General features: G+C 33.5%; 1 protein-coding gene across 4 annotated transcripts; it reads left to right on the top strand.

Annotated features, from left to right (window-relative positions):
• The first annotated feature begins 45 nt into the window (after positions 1-45).
• Positions 46-11,949, top strand: LOC147393256 (protein TIC 20-I, chloroplastic-like). Of its 4 annotated transcripts, XM_086455027.1 has the most exons (5): positions 58-196; positions 268-315; positions 6,049-6,120; positions 9,504-9,690; positions 11,075-11,949. In XM_086455027.1, the coding sequence occupies exons 4-5, from the start codon at positions 9,507-9,509 to the stop codon at positions 11,722-11,724; spliced, it is 834 nt and encodes a 277-aa protein (XP_086311153.1). In that variant the 5' UTR covers positions 58-196; positions 268-315; positions 6,049-6,120; positions 9,504-9,506; the 3' UTR covers positions 11,725-11,949. The 4 variants fall into 4 exon arrangements, with proteins under 4 accessions (XP_086311155.1, XP_086311153.1, XP_086311154.1 ...); XM_086455029.1 differs by lacking the exon at positions 268-315 and having other exon boundaries at positions 46-196; XM_086455028.1 differs by lacking the exon at positions 6,049-6,120.
• The last annotated feature ends 11,192 nt before the right edge of the window (positions 11,950-23,141 follow it).

Below are 23,141 nucleotides of genomic sequence, written 5' to 3' on the forward strand. Positions count from 1 at the left end.
TTATAAAGGAGGTACATCAAATATTCACCAAATGTAAAGGTGTATATCTAAATTACCATTAAAAAGAACAGAAAAGCTGAACCTGAGGTTTGTGGGAAGCCCCATCCAGCATCAGCACAAATTATGAAGGAACTGAAAGAGCAAGTACAGTCGAAATCCTAAGGGGAGCTCCACACACCAAGCCTCAATCACCAATGTATGTGTTTTCTACTTCTACTTCTCTCTCGCTCTCTCTCTCTTCTGATTTATTTTTCTAAAATATTTCAGAAATTATAAGGAAGAGAGCAAGTCAACAAGAAAATCTCGAAACTTCAAGTATGCTCTTCTTCTTCTTTTTATTTATTTATTTTATATTTTTTAAATTTAGCTTTGGACTTATCTCGTTTTGCTGTCCAAAAGAAGAAGACAAAAAGATAGAAAAAGAAATGTATTAGTTTTAAGAATTATTTTTCCATCTGGTGATGTCTTATCTTGTAATGATTTGCTAGAATGTTTATCCTTTAGAAATTCAGAAGAAAGAATTTATTGCAATAATCAATTTTACTTGGTAGTCTTTTTTTTTATTTTTAATATATATATATTCCCCCAATTCTCTCTCTAGCTCTCTTGGATTTGTTTCTAGTTATTAGTATATTTAGTGGTTTTATCAATCTTGAAAAACCCATCCTAATGAGACTAACCCATCTTGCTTCAGACAAGTAAAGCAGTTCTCTTCACGCCTTTGCACTTTGTATCACTGGTCCTCCTCATGTACAGCCCTAATCAGATGCCCCCATTAGTGGACCATTTTATTCTACAACGTTCAATTAGGAAAAAGAAAAAGAGGGTTGGATTCTCTGTTGACTCATGAAAAAAAATACAAAGTCCTGACCATTGAAACTCAAAATCCTACAGTTGGGATAAAACATTTGTCCTGAGTATATTTCAAGTATTCCTAAGATAAATTCCGTCCATTGGATTTTGTGTTTTAACCTTCGGGATTTTTTTTTTTTTTTGATAAATATAAATTATATTAATGAAGAAAAAAGAGAAGAGGAGGCTGAGATAGCCCCCACAAACAAGGTAAAAGGAACTAATGACAGATTGCTTCCCAATTAAATACAAAATCTTGGAAGCGCACTCCCTCAAAATCTTTACTCATCTTTGACCAAAGGAAAAGAAACCCCATAATCTCTAAAATCACTGAGTGAGTCGAGCTCTCTTGTTAAGAAATATCCTGTTGTTGCGCTCTCTCCAGAGACCCCAAGCAATGGCGGATGCAAGGATAGCCCAGAGATGCCTCTTTCTATAATAGAAGATATTGAAACTCCACCTCATAATCTCTTAACCTTTGGGATTTCATGAATCATTTGTCATGCCGACCCCCTAAAAATGGGTATCTTTCTAGGTTAGGCACAATCCAACTGAATAGATTGGGTATCCACATTTTACTGATAGGTGAGTAAGACAATTGGTTTTGAACTGCACACCTTCACTTTTTAAAGAAAAGAAATGAATGGGAAGTAAAAGGAAACATTTCTACTCATTGTAGATCCATCCAATAACTTAATAAGTAGATTTATTAGAGAAGATACCATCAAACAACTATAGTGATGTTTGAAATCTTAATGAAATGGCTATGGAGGATGAAACACACTAGTCGAGAGGAGAATCATCTAATTGGAGTACTTAGAAGCTACATCAAATCCAAGAGGAGTACCATCATTTGGATTTTGTATAGATTAATTTGGTGTTTTAGACAAAATTGAATGGATGAATAAGATTCATTCAACCGACCCTACATTTTTTGGATAATGCTTTAAGGATGGTGGTAAATTGATCTGATGAGTGGCTCCAATGATGGGCATGAATGACATACATTGAGAAGAGTGCTTTTTCTCAATGACAGAACATTATGAAACATTTATTGCAAATCAAATGGCATGTTATGGGATGGTTTGCATTGTTTTATGAGTATGCAATGTGGATATTCTCCCACGTAAATCTCTCAAATTGCACACAAACTCATACATCATCATATTGTAAACTCTTTTGAAGTTTTAAAGTGTATTTGGACATTCTCATACATTTCATTTGGGTCTCATACAAAGTCAAAAAATACAATTATCCTAATTGAGGGTATTTCGTTGGTGTAAAGAGAATTTAGAGTATTAACGGTCAATTGAATAACCTCGAGATATGTGGAGTTAGGGATCATTTGATAGAAGAGATATAGAGGCCCATATCCAAATGCTTCTTTAAATTGACTAGTGGAGATTCTTCAGTACTTTACCACGATATAATAGAAGATGGGTCATTCAAACCTACTTAAAATCTTCATTTAGATGTTTGGCCCACTCTCTTCAAAAGTCACAAAGAATCCTAAGATGCTTGTAGATCATACCACTATCATCAATATATGCATCTAATAAAAAATGACACATGTTACTTATTCTTAGAGCTTCCACATGTCAACATTTCACCAAATTAATGAAATTCAAAAAGAAAATAAAAAAGCTAGTAAAAAGTAGTAAGACATGGTAGCCAATGAAAACTTTGTGCATACATACACATCCCAACCACCTCCCCCCCCTCTCTCTCTCTTCAGTTATTCTCCCCCTTCTTAGCATTCCACATCTCACCCTATTAGTCCCTCAATTCTTTTGTCATGCACACATTCTCCAAGAACCTATGATCTCTTATTGAGTTTTCATCTACCTCTTCTTAGGACTTGCACCCATATGGTGAGATTTCATTTGACTTTTTGAAAACTAACATCCACATCACCATTACTTTCCACCTATTAAGTAACCAACTTATTATCCATCTTATCGTCTTATTTTATCTATTTAAACCTGTCATTGTTCATCATATTAAATATTTGATTTTGTCCCATTCTTCTTAGATCATTGGTGGTAATAAAGAATATTACACTCTTATTAGGCATTTTACACCCCTTTTCATCTTTTATTCATTGCATAATAAATTTTACTTCTTTTCCATCTTCTCTATCTTCCATTCGTAATAACATTAACCTTGTCCACCACCCCAATTCTTTTGTTCGACCTATGGACTCCTTAGTTTTAGAACTTGTCTACAATCATCCCTAGTTACATTTTATCTTGTTACTTCATACCTTGATGTCTAGGGATTTTTAGTTGCATACATGTTACATACACAAGGATTGAGGTAGTAGATAAAGTTAATGCTAATACAAATGGAAAATAAGGATAATATGAAAATATCATAGATGAACACTCTAAGTTGCAAGAGGAGAGAGAGAATGGGCATCTTCTCCAACCCGCAAAAGTCTTAGACTAGCATGGTGAAGCCAAGGCAAGACATAAGACTAAATACAAAAGAAAAAAAAAAAGAGAATAAGAAGATAAGGCTCTCAAGCTCCAACAATTCTCCAAGTAGAATGTGACAAAATCATAGATGTAAAATGGTGAAGAATGAAGGGTTTAAATAGAGAAAATAAGGTGATGAGGTGGATAGTAAGTTGGTTAATTGATAGGTAGAGAGTAATGGTGATGTTGGAGGGTGTGATCTCTAAAGAGTCAAACTGAATCTCGCCATCATGGTGCAAATTCTGAGAGGAGGTGAAAGATGAGGTAGATGAAAATTCAATAAGAGATTTATAGGTTTTTGGTGAATGTGTGCTTGACATAAGGATTGAGGGATTAATAGGGTGAGTTGTAGAATCCTAAGAAGTATAGAGAGAGAGAGAGAGAGGATGATGTGACTTTAGTAGGTGGGGATAGTTGGGAAGTGCATGCATGCACAACATTTAAATTAGCTCCCATGTCTTACCATTTTTTATTAACTTTTTTTTTTCTTTTTGAATTTGACAAAGATGATGAGATATTGCTATGTGGAAGCTCCAAGAATGAGTGACATGTGTCCCTTATTGATCAGATGCATTGCATTTTCATTGATGATAATGGTGTGATCAAGGAGCATCTTGAAATTATTTGTGACTTTTAAAGGAGAGTGAGCCCAACATTTAAAGGAAGTCTTTAAGTAGGCTTGGGTGGCCCATCTCCTCTTAGATGATGGAAAAATGCTAAAAGGCCTCTACAAGCCCATTTAAAAAAACATTTGGATATGGGCCTTTACTCTCTCCTATTAGATGATGTCTAGTTCCACATATCTCGAGGTTGATCCATTGGCTCTTAATGCTTCACATTCTCCTTGCACCAAAGAAATGCTCTCAATCAGGATAATTATTTTTTTTTTGGGTTTGCTAAAGACCTACATGAAGTGTATGACAATGCCCAAATACACCTCAAAACTTTAAAATGGTGTACAACTTTATAGTGCATGAGTTTGCACGTAATTGAGGAGATTTACGTTGGAGAATACTTATAATGCCCATGCCCTTACGGTAATTGGGATACTATGCACGAAAATGGGCATTATCATTTTACTTGTTATACTTAGGCCATTGGGGCACCCAATCCACCAAAGTATGCTTAAAAATCCATCTGTGCACTTTATTTTTTATAGAAAAGAAAAAGAAAAGGAAAAAACATGTAAAACATCTATTTTTTTAGGAAAAATATTTATTAAAGAAGAAGAATTTACAAGGTGTTCAAGAACCACAAAAAAAAAAAAAAAATAGCAAAGGAAAAACAAACAAGAAAGAAAACTAATCCGTTGTTAAGCTACAAATGCGATCCCATCTAACCAATAAATCCTCAAAAAAGAGCCCTCTAAAAAATAAAACACCTTTCCCTAGACGAAAACGACTGAAAAAATGAAGAAAATTAAATCTTGTAAGTTGAGCTCCTTATCTTCAAAGATGCACCTATTCCGTTCCTTCTGTAAACCCCAAGAAACCCCAACTAACTTTGTAAAACATTTGATTTCTTATAATAAACAATATAGATTTTTGTTTTAGTTGAAGTTCCAAGTATTATCCAAATATTAGTAGTTGACTAAACAAATCATGTTCCTCCATTCCACTTTGTCCTGAGGTATTTTGTTATTGAAAGTGAGTTCATATTTGCTTTCCCTATTTCTATCCATTTTCCTGACCTTTCATTCTTTCAGTACCTTCAACTTGTATATTTCTTCCAACTAGGGTTATAATTAGCCTTTGCTGGATATAGTCAAACCATCTCGATTGACTTTCTCTTAGTCTATGCCTTTTGGTGCCATTACTACACTTTTTCAGACACATTCATTTCTAGTTTTATCTTTCTTTGTACTTCTTGACCGCCTAACATTTAGATTTGTAAAGCATAATTGTTGTTATAACCATTGTACAAAACTTTTCTTTTCATTTGATTGGTATATGCCTGTCACATAGTACACCAAAAGGACATTTCACTTTAATCATCTTGCTTTGATTCTATGGGCAACATCTTCCTCGATTTCTTTATCTTGAAGTATAATAAACTTAAGATATTGAAAGTGGTCAGTCTGGGGTATTTTTGTACCATCAATTTTTCATTAGACATTCCTCCTGGTTGTTAGTACTAAATTTACACTCAACATACTTGGTCATGGTTTTATTTATTCTAAAGTCCTTGGATTCCAAAATCTCTCTCTCTCTCTCTCTCTTCATAATGCTGGTTTTGTGTTGGCAATATCAGTCTCATCAACTAATACTATATCACTTGCAAATAACATATATCAAGTTACACATTCTCGATTATGACCAATTAGTTCATCTATAATTAGTGTAAACCAAAATGGCTTCAAGGCGATCCCTAATATAAACCGATTTTAATTGAGAAATATTTTTCTCCCCTCCATTTTCCTTCACACAAGTCACAACATCTATGTGCATGCCTTTAATTATGTCAATGTATTCATTTGGGGCTCTCTTCTTTCCTAAGACCCATCAATTTAGCTTTTTAGGTACTTTATTGTATGCTTTCTTTTAGTCAATGAAAATCTTTTGAAGATTCTTCCTCTTTTATTTTTTATTTTTTATTGATATACTTCTTTATCATTTGTTTAAATATAAATATTATCCATTGAAAAAAAATTAGAAGGATTACCTCGATGGTTGATTCATTCGGCATGAAATCATATTGGTTCAATTACTCTTTTTTGCAGTTTGAAAATGTGTCTCATACGTTTAACATCCTGATAATTGATACAACAGTGAATGTTTCCTTTATTCTACAGGTACTACAATGTTTTCCCTTAATTCATCTGATATCTTTTTTAATTTTTAAAATAGTATTGCATAGCTTAGTTAGGTAGGACAATCCAAAATCTTTCATGCATTTCAAATTTCTATCAGTATGCCATCCGGCCCTAAGGTCCTATTTGGTTTCATCTCTGTTAGAGCTATTTTCACTTTTGAAACCCTAATTCTACGTGTGTGATATTGAATCTCCTCTTTATCTCTAGCTTGCTTTTCCCTTTGGTGGTCTTCTTTTAATAATTTTTCTAAAATTAACCCCTCAACCTCCAATCAAGAATGTCAGGATGCGGACATGGGATGAATACTTTTTGAATTTTGGATTTAGAAGTAATTTTAATGATTGGAGTTGCAGTCAGTGGCCACTCTCATCAACCTAATCTCTCCATTCCTCATGTTCCAGGGAAGAGGATCAGAGGAGGGTGTGAACAGGTAGTTGGGATAGAAATTATTCCATAAAGTCATTTTATGAATCCCTTATTCTAACACCTTCCAACATCTGTTGTGTGAAGACCTAATGTCCCTTCGAAGATATCCTTTTCTCATTTGGATTGCAACTTTGAATAAAATTCCAACCATATGTGATGTCATACCTAGAGGAATCATTTCGGTGTATTCCTTTTGTTTGTGAAAAACAATAGGTGAGTTAGCACCATCTTTTCATTTTGTGAGATAAATTTGGGCCTATTTTCTCTCCCTTTTCCATTTTTTGGTGCTTCACCAAACCATTTTTTCCCCATTCCATTGTTGGAAAACTAAAGCTCTTCACCAAAAAGAAAGGATTCTGTGGTCCATTATCCAATTAGTTGTTTATTGGGGAATATCAAAAATAGAAACAATAGATTTTCCCTTTCAAGACTTATTCTTTAGATGGGATTTGGTTTGTAATCCATAGGGGGGTAGGTGGTCATTTATTCGTTGATTTTTCTTTCTTTTTTTTTTTTTTGCTAGTTGTCTGAATTCTTATTTTAGGTAGGTTTCTCTACTCCCCTGGCCTATTTTTTTTTCTTTTAATAAAGTTTCTTTATCTATCAAAAAAAAGTTATAGCTAACAATCAATCACTTTTTCTCCTAATACCTACTATTTTATCCTTTCAGAGTTCAGACATCTATCTACTATTATAGCTACACCATTTCTGTTTCTAACTTTTCTTATGTACTGGAGCTTACATTCATCAATTTCTTTAGCTTTGCTCCTTTCATTTTGCATATTGCAAACAAGCTTATATTATTTTCCTTCTTTTTCATTGTATTCACTAACTCTAAGCTCTTTCTCATCGAAGTCCCCAAGTTCCGATTGGCAAGACAAATCTTATACTCATGGACTAATTTCTTTACTCGCATTCATCCAGTTTGATATGAAAACCTTGCTTACTACTCTCCAAACTGGGCATCATTGTGGCACGTCTTTACCAAGGATGTCTTAGCTAAAACAAAACAAGTTATGACGAAAGAAAATAAAAAATGAATTAGAAAAACAAAGATCCTAAATTATATAAGGTAAAGAAAAAAAAATGTTTTCCCTAATAGTCAGTATGATGTTCCAAGTATGAAAGCACTAGTTGGCATTTTCCCATTAATTTAATAAAAGATACTTCATGTTTCTCTTTATTAATGTCAGCTGTATTCTATGCCTCAAAATGTAACAAGTATCAATTGGTAGAATGCAGCGCCGTAATTCATCTTGTCCCACTCAGTTCAAGTTTATTGATTATTTCTTGCAAAGCCATGTTTTTGCAACTCCTGTCATTTATTATGATGTCGGCTGTTCAATGGATCTTAAAGTTACTAATTCTCAGCAGATCATCTCATGTAAAAAGGAGTAATTGTAGTCCTGGCCTGTGTTACCGAGTTTGCTTTTTTAGTGCCAAACCATGAACCGGTACAATCCGAACCAGTTCGAGGTTCGGTTCGTAGTGGGTTTATCAAAAACAGTGAACCAGACGAGCCCCTTGTTTTGGTGAATTTTAGAGATACCCCCATAATTTGGTCAATTCTAGAAATAACCCTTTGTTTTCCAACTATTAATATGCCCCCTTGACCTGAGTTTTCTTCTTTGAGATTAGCATAAATGATTTAAATATCCTTTACGAACTACCTCTACGAACCGGGTTTGTTCAAGAATGGCAAAACCAAGAACCGCGAACCCGAATTTGAACAAAATGAACCAACGAACTAGGTAAAGTAGGTCCTGACAATGAAGCTGCTTCCATCATCACCATCTAATCCATTTTCATTATCATCAATCTCAATTGGCTAGTATCTTCTACTAGTTCATCCTCACTTTCAATTGGCTATTATCTTTACTTGCTTCAACTAGGTGAACTCTATCTTCTGCACTTCGCGTGGGACTCTCCAATGATCAATGCCCTGGGGCTACACAATTGAAATCACTAGTTTGTGTATCTTTGGCTTGCATTTCTTAGTTCAAGTCAATAAGTAGTTCATGTCGGTAGAGGACTTAGCTGCATAAAACTCCCATGTAAGATGATGTTCCCACTCTGATGCTTCCATGGTTCTGATTGAGGAGCTTTTAGGATTCATTGTTCTGAGATGACTTGACCTTTGTTTGAGACAGCTCTTGGCACTAAGCATAGATCATGAAATTGTACACTTTCTGCTTTGCATTTTGATGTTAGAATCCATGCACGCACAGACGATGCAATTAAACGTTGACATCTTGAAATATGACAGCTATGATTTCTTTTTGATACTAGAGTATTTTACTTTATGCGATTAGCTAGTTTGTTTGCCAGTATGTGTTTACCATTAAACTTAGACCTCTCTATGCTCGAATTCACCAAAAGGATTTTACTTATGAGAAACTATTAGTGTTAAAAGTAAGGGGGCATTTAGTTTGGCTTGTAGAACCTGATTTCTAATTCTGATTCTGGATCAGATTATTGAAACTGATTTTTAGAATCAAGCTATTTTGGTGATGGACATTTTTGTCCAATAAGAAAAACTAACTTTTTTTAAGTCCCACAGCAGCCAGAATCCAAAAGCTGGTCTGGCCTCTGGGGCAGCTTCAGCTTCTGGCTTCTTCTGGAATCTCGATGCCAGTGCATACCAAACCTAATTCTTTCCCCCAGAAGCATTTTGAAGGACTTGAATCTAAAATCTGCCCCAAGAATCTGTGCCAAACACTTCCTAAAGCACACATTAAATGGGTCACAACAGTTTTATATTTTTTTTCTAGGCAAGAAAGTGGGTTAGTGGGTTTTGAACCTACATCATGGGCTAACATTCCACGCGCCTTACCAACTTAACTAAGTTAGCACTTTCAATGGGCCACCACAAACTTCTTTTCATTAGTTTTGGATCTAATTCTCAATTATTCTTCTTTCACCTGGTCTTTATCCAGGCAATGGACATGATTTTAAGTGGATGCACCATCACTTCTGGGAGTATGGCTATGAAACCCATGTTTTGTAAGTCATTAGCAAAGAAATCGGCTTTGACTTGCTTCTCTGACGTGCCTATCAAGGTTATGTTTCCAAGCATCGCAAGTGTAGGAGCTTATCAGGAACCGAAATTCTGTCTTTTAAGAGGTATCTCAATATGTTGGCTCTGTATGATACTTGTTACTTAAACTCTGATTCTTTGATACAAATTCATTAGATAGACCCACTCTTGGAAAGATGAAAATGGATGCTTTTGGCTGAATGGACAGTTCGAGTCTTCGAAAGCCATGGGTACCAACATACATGATATTTGGTTTTTAAACTCCGCTTCTTTCTCAAAAATAAAAGGATAAATTACACTTCCACCCCCTATGATTTAGCATAATTCTATGTCGACCCCCTAACGTTTTGACAATTGCATAAATCTCCCCTGTAGACTGTAGTTATCTAACAGGTTCAGTTACACCCCTTCCGTCTACTTGCCGTCAACCAAACAGTAAAAAAATGATTTTTACTTTTTATTAAGACCATTTTACCCTTTTTAAAATATTCTTTTTTATAAACAAAAATGTCACTGTGAAAAAATGGGTTTACTTCTGAATGCTTAGATGGGGACATTTTTATAGTTTTAATTTTTTAAAATAAAAAATGATAAAATGAGAGGGTAAAATTGTAAAATAACATCTGAATTTTAATACGTGTGTGAAAGGGGAGGTAAGTGCAATTGTCAAAATGTTAGGGGGTCAACGTGGAATTAAACAAAACCACATGGGGTCAAAGTGTAATTTACCCAAAATAAAAAAAAACTCTTGCCTTTGTTCTTGTACTTCCATTTTTTCTTAAGAGAATAAATTATGAATCAAACTCATATCTGAATTGAAAGTGAAATATGCAAGTACCCTTCTGAATTAGATTGATTTATTTCTGAAAGAAGTTGACAAGTACCTTGATTCTTAGGCACAACTCTTAAATTGATAAATAAAGTACACATATATGGGAATTGTATATTTTGTTTCTTCTCACTTTTAAATAGGTTAAAAGGGAGTCTGTTAGTTGAATAGATCTTTTGAAGCTTTTGGCTTCAAAAGCTCAACAATGCATGGAATCCAGAAATGAAAAACCAGAATCTTCTCAACCTAAAGAATCTCAGAAAATTAATATTTTAATAAAAAACTTATTTATATATATATATATTTGTGCAAGCAGAATATTATTACCTAAAAGGTAAAACATGAGGGCCATTTCAGTAGAACAAATACCTACACTGGGCAAACAAAAACAGAAGCCAAAACTGCAAACTACCTATCTCTCTCTGCAATAATAATTCACTTAAAAACAAAATCTCCAAAGAAAATCCCTTTAAACTCACTATAAAAGTTGTTGATTTCCTAATCTTTAGCATGTTGAACCTGCCACGTCATACTTTACAATATCATTGCTCATCTGAATTGGCAGAATCCTAGAAGCATCTCTCTTTAACAGTACTTAACTTTTGTCAATTTTTTTTTTCTTTTTTATCTTTTAATGGTAGGAGGACCATTATTTCACCTTTCGGCTGCATCAACCTCTCTGTTAAGTGGAGACCATGGTAGCCTATCACACACAATCCCTATTCTGCCTAGGCGGCACACTGTGACACAAAGATCTCTTAAAGCACCAAGAGCATCCAAGGATGTCCCGTCAAGTTTCCGTTACCCACCAATGACCAAAAAGCCAAGGTGGTGGTGGAGGGTATTAGCTTGCCTCCCTTATCTCATGCCACTCCACGAGACGTGGATGTATGCAGAGACGGCATACCATCTTCATCCCTTTTTAGAAGAATTTGAATTCCTGACTTATCCCTTCTTCGGATCCCTTGGGAGGTTACCCGGATGGTTCTTGATGGCATATTTCTTTGTTGCATATCTTGGTGTGGTGAGGAGAAAGGAGTGGCCCCACTTCTTTAGATTCCATATTGTGACGGGTATGCTCTTAGAGATTGCCCTTCAAGTGATCGGGACTGTGAGCCGTTGGATGCCAGCGGCTTTGTACTGGGGAAAGTTTGGCATGCACTTATGGACGGCCGTTTCATTTGCGTTCTTGTTCACAGTGTTGGAATGCATACGTTGTGCCCTTGCAGGAATGTACGCTGATGTCCCTTTCGTACGCGATGCTGCATATATCCAGATTCCATATGATTAATTAGTTTATTTCCATGCTGAGAAGGAAAGGTAACAAACCTTTTTGTATTTTATTTTATTATCTTATGTTGGTTTTGAGAGCTACTTTTGAGCAGAGAAACTTGTAGGTTAAATGTTAGACATTCTGTTGTATGTGAATTTACATGTATGATGTATCGTCCCATTAATGCTTGGTCTAGGCTACACTAATGTTATCAGTAAAATGGTACACGATCACCCGGGCATATATCACTCATAGTCACAAAATTCTTGGAAATTTTCAAAAATTTCGTAAATTCTCAAAATTAGGGGTTAGCTGATTAATTTGGCAAATTGACGAATTAATCGACTATCCTTCAATTAATTATGGAATATGATAACATTTTTACCCTTCACCTCCAAAATCTTAGTTTTTTCAACATTCAAACATCAACAAGAAGATTGGTTCTTGATTTACCAATTGATTAGATGGCTTAGCCAGCTAGATTGGTTCTTGATCTTCGGAGGACTGGTTGAAGCAGTGTTTTAAAAGTTGTTCAAATCTTAATTCTCTCCTTCAGACTTGCTTCTCAGATTGTTATTGATTGAGAGGGGCATTTGGTTCAGATTGTTAGATTCTGATTTTGGATTTCAGAATCTGATTATGAGAACTGATTTCCAAAATCCAGAATCTTGTTTTGCTACATTGCTTTCGGAAATTGATTTCAAAATCTAGAATTACATAATAGTGGTTATAAGTGTAAAAAAGACCACTTTATTGCAAAAAACACAAGAAACAGATTTCAAAATCACAAAAAAAAAAAAAAAAAGAGGGGAACTTGACCCATTTTAGTCTGTTTTTTTTAGTAGATTTTCTGGTTCTGATCATGGGAGAATTGCTTTTTGTAATTCAAATTTCAAACCAAGTTGGAAAGATGTTTGTTAAATAAAATTTATCTTTATTTGAATAATGCAAATAAGGGATTAATTAAATTAGCAAAAATATCTTATTCTCCATTTAAGTTGTGCCACAATTTTGGGAGCCAAATTTTGTCTTATTTGGGTTACTGAATTTTACCGTCAATTTTTATTGTTAATTTCTAAATCAATTTTGATGGGGTTAAAAGTTTCCGAATGGGCTGATTTTTCATGAAGATGATCTAATCACCAAAAATCAGCCCAATCTGAAACTTTTGACCCATATGGGATAAATTTAAGCTTTATGATGATAGCATTTTCATTTTGGAAGAACTAATGTAAGGCCCCAATGGTAAGACCAACAACTAGAGTTTGCTCTCTAGGTTGTGAGTTCGAAACTAAGGACCATTTCTTGATTAAAATGCCACATGTGTTGTGTGGGTCGGTGCATGTGGTCATGGATTAGTCCTGTCGGGTATGGCTGGGAAACCTGGGTTGGACTGCCTGATGGATGGGGTTCTAGTCCTCTACCAACGGGGATACCACGTTTCAGAAAAAAGAGAAAAAAGTAAGGCATATAAAAATTATTTCTCCTTTGATGTGTATGATTTTGTGTAGATCACAAATAATTAGCATATTAAAAATCAATTGTTTTATATAAAAAAAAAAAACTAAACCCAGTTGATAGAGTTGAGGTTATGAAACCTTGGCCGAGATTTTCAAAATATCTGACAAGTCATCTCGGACCCTTGATGGGTGATTCACAATGATCTTCTTGCTCAGTTGCCTCTGAGACCAAGATAACTCGCCAGGCTTGGACGAGTTTTAAAACTGTGTTACAAGAGCATTTCATACTCATCTCTGCCCAACTAAATCTTTAAATGTATAATTAAACACCTCTGGAGATTTAGTATGCTCCATCAGAGTTGGAGCCAGGATTTTTCTATTAGTGGGGGCAAAGTGTCAACGATGGTTGACCGATTATCTTAATCCTTCTATGCCAATGTTGGGCTCATCACCGTAAATGATGGTTGGCCAATGGATAATAACGACGGTTGTATCCGTTGATAAAGACTTGTAGATTTCCCTAAAGTTCACCCACAACGAATTGACAAGGTATCTCAATCCACTCCTAGTTAAAGTAGAATTGAGAAACAAAATCTAGACCATCCTATCTTAAAAAATGGTAAAATCAAGTTTTCAATAATTTTAAAAGGCCTCATAATTCCTAACTACACAAATCTATCGGCCCATGCAAAACAACAATTATTCATGTAGAAATTGTAGACACCTCAATTTTCATTGGCCCACCTCGAAAATGATCCACCAAAAGTGCATTCCAAGTTCAAATACCGACAAAAGGGCCAAGAGCCGAAGTATCAAAATCCACCTTTCATTCAAAATATAAGTCTTAAGGCCCTAAATGAGTCCTACCTTTTGCATTCATTAAGGCTACCCCTTTTCCAGGCCCAATCACTTCCTAGGTCCATTTTCACTCTTAAACCCTTTCTAAACCCAATTCCCCAATCCCTTATCAAGTCCAATTCCCCAACCAATTTCTAACCTAAATCTAATCCATTGTCCAACCCATTATCCAAGCCCATTATAATTCGAAGCCCCTCTTCATACCACTTGTAAGCCCAATCCCATATCCATGACTATTCTAAGCCCTAAATCAAGGTCCATTGACCCATGTCAAGGTCCAACAAAGTACAATAGTCCATTTACACAAACCTTGCCATGTGTCATCACCTCCCTCACCCACCCAAATTCAATCTATCATTTTATCTAAAAGAATCTCACAAGCCACCTCCATATTATTTTCCCTTAATCATTTTGACCATTCTCTCAAACCACCACCCCACATTCTATTTTGGCTTGATCTTCACTTAAACTAATGAGAATAGGCAACCCCACATGGGTTTCACCAAAAGACATTGGTCAAAGGTCTTATGCCTCCCATATTCCATTTTACCCTCCAATAACCCCAAATTCCAATCACATTCCTTTAAAAAACAACCACAACATTTTGCATACTTTGGCAAGCCGAACCCTTTTAACCTTAAGAGACATACCAAAACTTTATAAAAGCCCACCCTCTCTCTACAAAAATCCATGCTTGAACCCTCCCCCTCAAATCTCTACTAAAATCTAAACTCAAGTCCAACTGTCTCTCAACCATAAATCTCGACACTAAAATCCTCTAAACTCTCAATCTTAAATCTCTACGCTTAAAATCAATATCAAGAAAGCTCTTCTTTGAAGATTAAAAAGAGAAGATAATAAAACACAATGTGGGATCAGAGTTAAAATAGTTGCATTTCCCTTACTTCTTCTATCCCCTATTTTTCTCTCTTTTCATTTAGAGAAGTCTTAGAATGTAGTGAATGCCCTCTCCTACACTCAGTAGATTGAGCCTCGGCTTTGGTAAAAAGGTGGGGGTTGAAGCCCTCAAAAACCTATAGTAAGATGTTCTTAATGTGATGTCTATGATCCTCTCGAGGGTGGAACCTTTTGATTTTCTTAAATTGTTGATACACTCATTGCACCCACCACTTCAAACTCCTTTCATAGATAAGGGTATTTTGATCCTTCTTTTCCCATGAGAATGAACCTATGACCATCAAAGTCTTTATTTTCAAAATTGTGTGACCTTAAAACAAGACATGGATGAATAAGACTCTTGTCTCAATAAGAATGTCCTCATGATCTAGGCCTAAATTATGTCCTTTTGAATCTAGGGCACAAATTATGTTTTTTTTTTCTTCTTCATATTTTTCTATATATATTTTTTAAATGGTCATATTTTGAGGTAAACCACTTAAGGTGGAAAGAATAGAGTGTCTAATACCTTCTTCCATTCTTTAATTGAACTCTTTTCCCTAGAATCATTTTTCAAGACTTATACAAGTATCAATGTCCATTATAAGTACAAGAGTCACTACAATGCCCAAAAATTATTTTTCAAGACTAATTCTTTTTTTTTTTTTTTTTTTTTTTCTAAAAAAGAATGGTGACTATTTCAAACCACGTTGTGTTGATTTTTCACACTTGAAAATCACATAGATACAACTAACAACTCCATCATTTTGACCATTCTCTCAAATCACCACCTCACACCCCATTTTGGCTTAATCTTCACTTAAACTAATAAGAGTAGGCAACCCTACATGGGCTTCACCAAAAGACATTGGTCAAAGGTCTCATGCCTCCCATGTTCCATTTTACCATCTACTAACCCCAAATTCCAATCACAATCTCTTAAAAAAAAAAAAAAACCCACGGCATTTTTCATATATTGGCAAGCCGGACCTTTTTGACCTTAAGAGACATCCCAAAATTCTATAAAACCCACCCTCTTTCTACAAAAATCTCATGCTTGAACTCTGCCCCTCAAATCTCTACTAAAATCTCAACTCAAGTCCATCTGTCTTTCAACCATAAATCTTGACACCAAAATCCTCTTAACTCCCAATCTTAAATCTCTACACTTAAAATCAAGATCAAGAAAGCTCTTCTTTGAAGACTAAAAAGAGAAGATAATCAAGAACAATGTGGGATTAGAGCTAAAATAGTTGCATTTCCCTTTCCTTCTTCTCACACACACACACACACACACTCTCTCTCTCTCTCTCTCTCTCTAATTTTCATTCAGAGAAATCTTAGACTGTAGTGAATACCCTTTCCTACACCCATTGATTAGGCCTCAACTTTGGTAAAAAGGTAGGGGTTGAAGCCTTCAAAAACCTATAGTAAGATGTCCTGAATGTGATGTTCATCATCCTCTCAAGGATGGAACTATTTTGATTTCCTTAAATCGTTGATACACTCATTGCACCCGCCACTTCAAACTCCTTTCATAGATAAGGGTATTTGAATCCTTCTTTTCCCATGAGAATGAGCCTATCACCATCAAAGTCTTTATTTTTCAAACTTGTGTGACCTTAAGACAAGACATGGATTAATAAGACTCTTGTCTTAATAAGAATTTTCTCGTGATCTAGGCCTAAATTATGTCCCTTTGAATCAAGGGCATAAATTATTTGTGTTTTTTTTTCTTCATATTTTTCTATATTTCTTTTTTCAAATGATCATATTTTAAGGTAAACCACCCAAGGTGGAGAAAATGGGGTGCTTAATACCTTCTCCATTCTCTAATTGGACTCCTTTACCTAGAATTTAGGTATATCAATGTCCTTATATGTACATGAGTCACTACAATGCCCAGGAATCATTTTTCAAGATTAATTGTTTTTTTTTTTTTTTTTTTCTAAAAAAGAATGGTCACGATTCCAAACCACGCAATGTTGATTTTTGACACTAGAAAATCACACAAATACAACTGGCAACTCCATTAGAAAAATTAGGGATCCAACCTTTTTCGATTGGGCCATTTAAAAAAATAAAAAATAAAAAGATTTTGTCTTTCTTATATGCGTATGTGTGCTCGTTTTATCTTCACTAACTTATTTATGTTTCTTTCCTTGTTGTTTGAATTTATTTTTCTTTTGTTTTCTGAAATTGAATGGCTGTAATATCTATTTATTTCCTTATTATATTTTTGGACTTGTAATTGATTGTTGTAAGGGTTGATACTCTTCTCAAAATGCACATGCACATGCGTTTCATTGCTCATTGCACAACCACCCCTTCCTACATGAAATTTTAACCCCGAATGTCAGTACTGTCAAGCCCCCAAAATCGTTCATTTTGGGTGGTAGGAAGGAAAAAATGCACCCCATTAACCAATCTAACATGTGGATACTTCAATGTTCATCCAGAATTGAACAATGGGTAACCGACAAACAACATATGAGCCACATGCCTCAAGCACAATCTAGAAGCATAAACACAATGTTTCAAAGAAGAATGCATCAACCCCATGTTCATCTTATGTAATATTGGAAAGCCCACAAAAGCTAATTTCATTCGAGAAGCCAAGATGGAAAATTTGTGTGGACTTCATGATATATTTTTTTTAACTTTTCCCTTGGTAAATGTAGCAAAAATTAGTGAGTTGTGTAAGCCAAAAATCAAAGAGCAGTGTGTTCCAGGGGTTTTGTCAAATTTTTTTTAATAATAATCAAGTTTGGTCCATTTTCATAACACGGATTATGTTGGTCCGTACTTGAAATACGAACAATACGGGATATAATACATGTTGATTTGTACTTGAAATACATACATATATATCCACATAGCTAAACCATTCATAAACTCACAAATGACTGGAGTCATTAGGTCGTGCTCGAATATAACGACTCAAATCTATTTGAAGTTTAAGTGATAGCAGTTTGAGTTTTTTACTCCACCCTCCTTCCAGTTTTCTCTAAAGGTTTGCTTCCAACATGCTCATTACAAAAAAAAAAAAAAAAAAGGTTATGAAACATGTGTGACAAAGTCTCTACTGAGAAAACAAACTTTTTTTTTTACTAATCGACAGCATACCCACCCATCCATAATTTTGGTATTATATTTTCACCGAGCTAATATCACATTATATCAATGTTCTCATTGCTCCTCTCTTGGCCTTCATCTCTATAGCTTTGCCACTACTTAAAAAATGCATGTAAACTTGTTGTAGATACTAAAGCAAACAAAAAAGGGTAAAAAATTAAGAAAAATCATAAGCACAAATATAAATATGTAATTCAATTTTAGAAGGCATCAGCTTATCAATCTTTATATGTAAATGGAGTAGATGACAATTCACTTAGATTGATGTTTCCATGTGTTTTACTCCTACCAACATTTATAACTTAATATTCGATTATGATTAACCAACATTAAAAGGGTTATCTACGTTTTATTTTTTTAAGACTAATGTTTCTATGTGTTTTACTCTTACCAACATTAAAAGCTCTCTCCCTATTATTAATTTAGTCATCACAGCCAATAAACTAAGATACAATCATCTTCTCGGCCATTGTCACAACCATCTTCTCAACTATTTACTTAGCTATTCATACAGTCATCCTCTCATCTTTACCTTTGTCTTTGGTCTATTTGACCATGTGTACATATTTTCAAAGCAGAACTTCACAACGTGAGATCCTAATCCATCAAGATAAATATGTAATAAGGTAAGGTTCTAACAAAGATGTTCTACTAATTTCTAAGAGAAAACCTATTGCATTCTCTTCACAATAATTTTTTTTTTTTTTTTGTTAAAATTACGAAATTGGTACCAAATTTGTGTATTGAAGAAGGGTTTTTCAAAAATTCAATTTTTTTGCACTTACATGTACCTTCATTTATTTTAAAAATAAAGTCATTAGAATCGTCAAACTTAGTTTTCTTTAAAAAAGTTTGAAATCCTTTTTTTATTTCTCTTTTAACTTTATACAAAAAAAAAAAAAAAAACTTGGACCCATTCTACTTTTAATTTTTTAAAACACCTTAATAGTTTTTACCAAATATCAAAAAGTATCAAATGGATAATTGAGGGATTTTTATTGAATAGGGAGTTGCCACCTAGTTTAGGACTAAGAATCAAAATAACTTCAAAATGGATGATGATTAGTCCATGAGTAAGAGAAATAGACAAGGGGTTGAGTTACGGGTTTCGGAAGGTATTAGGCACTGAACCTGTTCGATCGAGGTAATTGGTCTCTACTATGGTCCAATAAAATCTTATGGTCAACGGGAAAGACTAGAGTTAAGGTAGGGTCGAATCATCATTATTTATATATTAAGTCGATCAAATAAACCTAAAGGCTAAAATTCCTCCAAATATTATATTATTCCTCGAATTCTGCTCACAAGGAGAGAATGAATAATTCGAAAAAGTCTAACATTATATCTGATGCTATAAGACTCATATGAAAAGTCTTAAGAAAAATGAAAAAAATAATTAACAAGTCTTATCCATAATTGATGTGATGAAGGTCAAATGCACAAATAAATTTTCAAATTTGTAAAAACATCATCACATAGAAATTTATGTTTAAATTAGCAAACGTATCATAATGTATAGATAAATTTCTAAATTGATAAAAATATCATATGTATAAATAAAATTTTAAATCGATAAAAATATCAGATGCACTAGTAAATTTCCAAATTAGGAATCATACCACATCCATAAATATTTCTACATCTGTAAAACATGTCATATGCATAAAATTTCCAAATCAATAATAATATCCCGTAAATAAAAAATTTCATATCGGTAAAATAACATCATCGCATGCACAACTGATTTTCAAAATTGATAATATAATATCATATGTATAAAATTCTCATAATAATAAATCATTACATGTATTAAATTTTTTAAATTAGTAAAATAACATCATCGCATACACAATTGATTTTCAAATTGGTAATATCATATCATGTGCACAACCAATTATCAAAATATTCAAAAATTAGAACATGTATAAATAAATATCAAATTGGTTAAAAATAACTCATAACGTATGAGAATAATTATCAAAATAGTTAAAGTTTCTTAAGTAAGGTGAATATCAAGTAACTAAAAAAAAAAAATTTAATAAATAAAACTTACCTTAGAAGTTCAATTGTAGCAATTCTTTAGAAAATGTGTCGAACGAGTCGGGCATAAATGAGTATGAAAATTGAAGTCGAATATTATATTTTGTGTATAAGGATTTCAAGATTACACACCCTAACTCAGTTCGTGCTGTCCAAAAATGAACGAAATAGCCAATGTTGCCAACAAGAATATCTAGACAATCATTGAAAAGATAAGAGTTATTTACAAGGATTGACCCGAGATGTTGCATTTTACTTTTCATACATATCAAACCTCAATTTGAATTTTAACCGTGTAGAGATCCCATTTTATATTCGTCTAATTCAACAATCTGTTACCTAGTTGTTGTGAATTCCTAATGATAAGCACAAAATAAAAGAAAAAGTCAAAAATTTATGAGTCTTTTCAATTTTTTTCTAATCTTGTGATTCTATATTTTCTTTCTCAGTACGCATGACATAGAACATATACTCGTTTAGGATCATCATCACTTCTACATTCAATTTAGCATGTACGTACGATTAGGATCACTACGTATTTTGATAACCTAGAATCCTCGTAACGCTAAAAAAATTGGATCTTAAGGCTTAGGAATAATCACATTAGAACCCAACGAATCTCCTTGCCAAAATTCATACAAATTTAAAAAATAATCAAAATACCCCTGTGTTAAATAAATTTTTTTGTAAACATTTGTGCAAATTGACTGCACCTAGAAACCTTCGACGTGTAGGAAAATACATTTTTTTTACTCAAAATGATGATTTTCACTTACGTGGAATGACACCCCTCTCCATATAAAATGATAAAATCTCACATGAAATAATAAATTTTCACATGAAATGATGATTTTCATTACGTGGAATAACACCCATCGATCACAATGAAATGATAAAATTTTAATTCAAAATTAGTTAGTGAATCCTCATTGATAAAAATCTTTAAACAATTATTTATTACACAATAAATTTTTAGGAAAAATGAAAATGTATAAGATGGGGTGCTAATAACAATTATTTAAAGTCGAGACTCATTAATCACAAATCATAGGATTATAATTACTAATCAAGAAAAATTATATTGATCAAATTAATTTTTGATTGATCATCGACTGACAAATCAACCTCACAACCAATTTAAACTCAAAAATTAATAAATATTAAAATCACCCAATAATTATAATAATAATAAAAAAAAAACTAATCAATGGAAAATTAGATTGATCGAACCAAGCAATCATGATCTATTAATCGATCAATGATCAATGATCAATCCAAATGCTTAAATTTAAAATTTGGCATCGCCAATCACACAAATAAATTTTTTACCTAATCAACCATGAGATCACCCAATCAATCCTAAAATCAACCAATTGACCTTAAAATCAACCACGAGATCACCTAATCAAAATTGATGAGATCTGTGGGATCATCACCTTTCTCACTCTAAAAAGAAAATCTATGTCACATGTCCCTAATCCCTAGTTCGGCCAATAAAAAGAAAATAGAAAGAAGAGAGAGAAAATGAAAACAAAGAAAGCGTACATTTTTTTAATCTTATTCATATGAACTGTTAGGGAATAACTTTTATACCAAATAGAAACAAGAGGAACAATAAAAAGAAAAAAAAGGAAAGAGAGAAGATCTCACATAAAATCATGATCTTCTCTATAAAAGAGGAGTCATTCAAAAAAGGTATGGGATAGAGAGAGAATCGATCAAAAAAAAAGAAGAGGGAGATGACTTACCTGGTTCGCCTTCCACAGTAATACTATCAAGCCCTTTCTTTATCCTTCCTCTTAATAATACTCTCCCTTCCCACTCCATCACCTCTCTTTCATTCCACCACAACCATCTTCATCTTCTTCACAATTTCACAGCAACCCCCTATAGTAGCATATCCTTCACCTTCAAAGCACCTATTTCCACCCTCACGAATTACTACCCATCACAATCACATTTTGAATCCTTTCCACCTCAAAAATGTCTCTTTCATCTCTTTTATGTTCTAATATTCGATCTTCTCCAACTTTTTCTCTATTGATCGATGCAGGTAACACACCATTCAAAAAACTCTAAAAGAATCCTAACCACCCATGTATTGTTACTAAATTAATTATAAAAGTGAGCATCGATCTTTTCGATTTAATGTGTTATATATTTCTCTCATTGTTTTACTTTTCTTTTATAAGGGCATGAAGATCAAATAGTTATCTTGAACAATGGTTGTTTAAGTGTTAATTAAAATCATTGGTGTTATTGAATCAACTCATTATTTCGTAAGGATATTCATTGTTACAATTCAATTTATTAGAAAATATACATGAAATAATAAAAAAGATGTATAAATTGTGGTGAGTCGATCTTTGTTTTAGTGTGCACATGACAATCGTTGATATTTTATTAAGAAAACACTCACTGATTTTCTTATGTGTAGGTGAGGGTGAAAATGATTTTTCTTTAAAAAAATAACAGTTGAGTCAACTCACTAATTTTTGGGGTAATTAAAATTTGATTTCTTCTTATTTCAAAATTAAATGAGTCAACTCATTGATTTTTTGTAGAGAGGGAAGATACCTAAAAGATCAAATTTTATTAAGTTGACTCGTTGATTAGTGTGCATAAAATGGCCTATGAGTCGACTTGTCTTTTTGAGTTTTTACAGTACATTTAGAAAATCAACTTTGATATACTAATTTAACTTGACCCAACTAAAGTTAGGATTATTAAATTGGATAGAAGATTGAACATTTCAAAGAAATTAAATTACTTTATATATCTTTGATTTGGTTCATAGGTATGTTTTACCATGTGAGAATCAATCCAACGATATCATTCTTTATGCTACGTGGGTCCTATAATATTGAATATGATCTAGATTTTCCCCAATTATTTATCTTTTTTTCTAGTGTGTAAAATTTGAGAAAATTATGTCATACTTGTCGTAAAATCATAATCACAGGATTTGATCGATCAATATAAAAGAAAATGATGATGATTGGGTCTAAGTTCTCAGATCTTGACATTGACTTAGGCCTCCCTATT

This window comes from Akebia trifoliata, chromosome 10 (genome assembly GCF_017979445.1).
Source record: "Akebia trifoliata isolate Shusen 1 chromosome 10, ASM1797944v1, whole genome shotgun sequence".
Classification (NCBI taxonomy): domain Eukaryota; kingdom Viridiplantae; phylum Streptophyta; class Magnoliopsida; order Ranunculales; family Lardizabalaceae; genus Akebia; species Akebia trifoliata.

Bases quoted from the DNA above. Each gene is read 5' to 3' on its own strand.
- LOC147393256 (XM_086455029.1), top strand. From the start codon at position 9,507: ATGGACATGATTTTAAGTGGATGCACCATCACTTCTGGGAGTATGGCT. The intron at 9,691-11,074 runs GTATCTCAATAT...TTTTAATGGTAG, and splicing joins GAAATTCTGTCTTTTAAGAG to GAGGACCATTATTTCACCTT.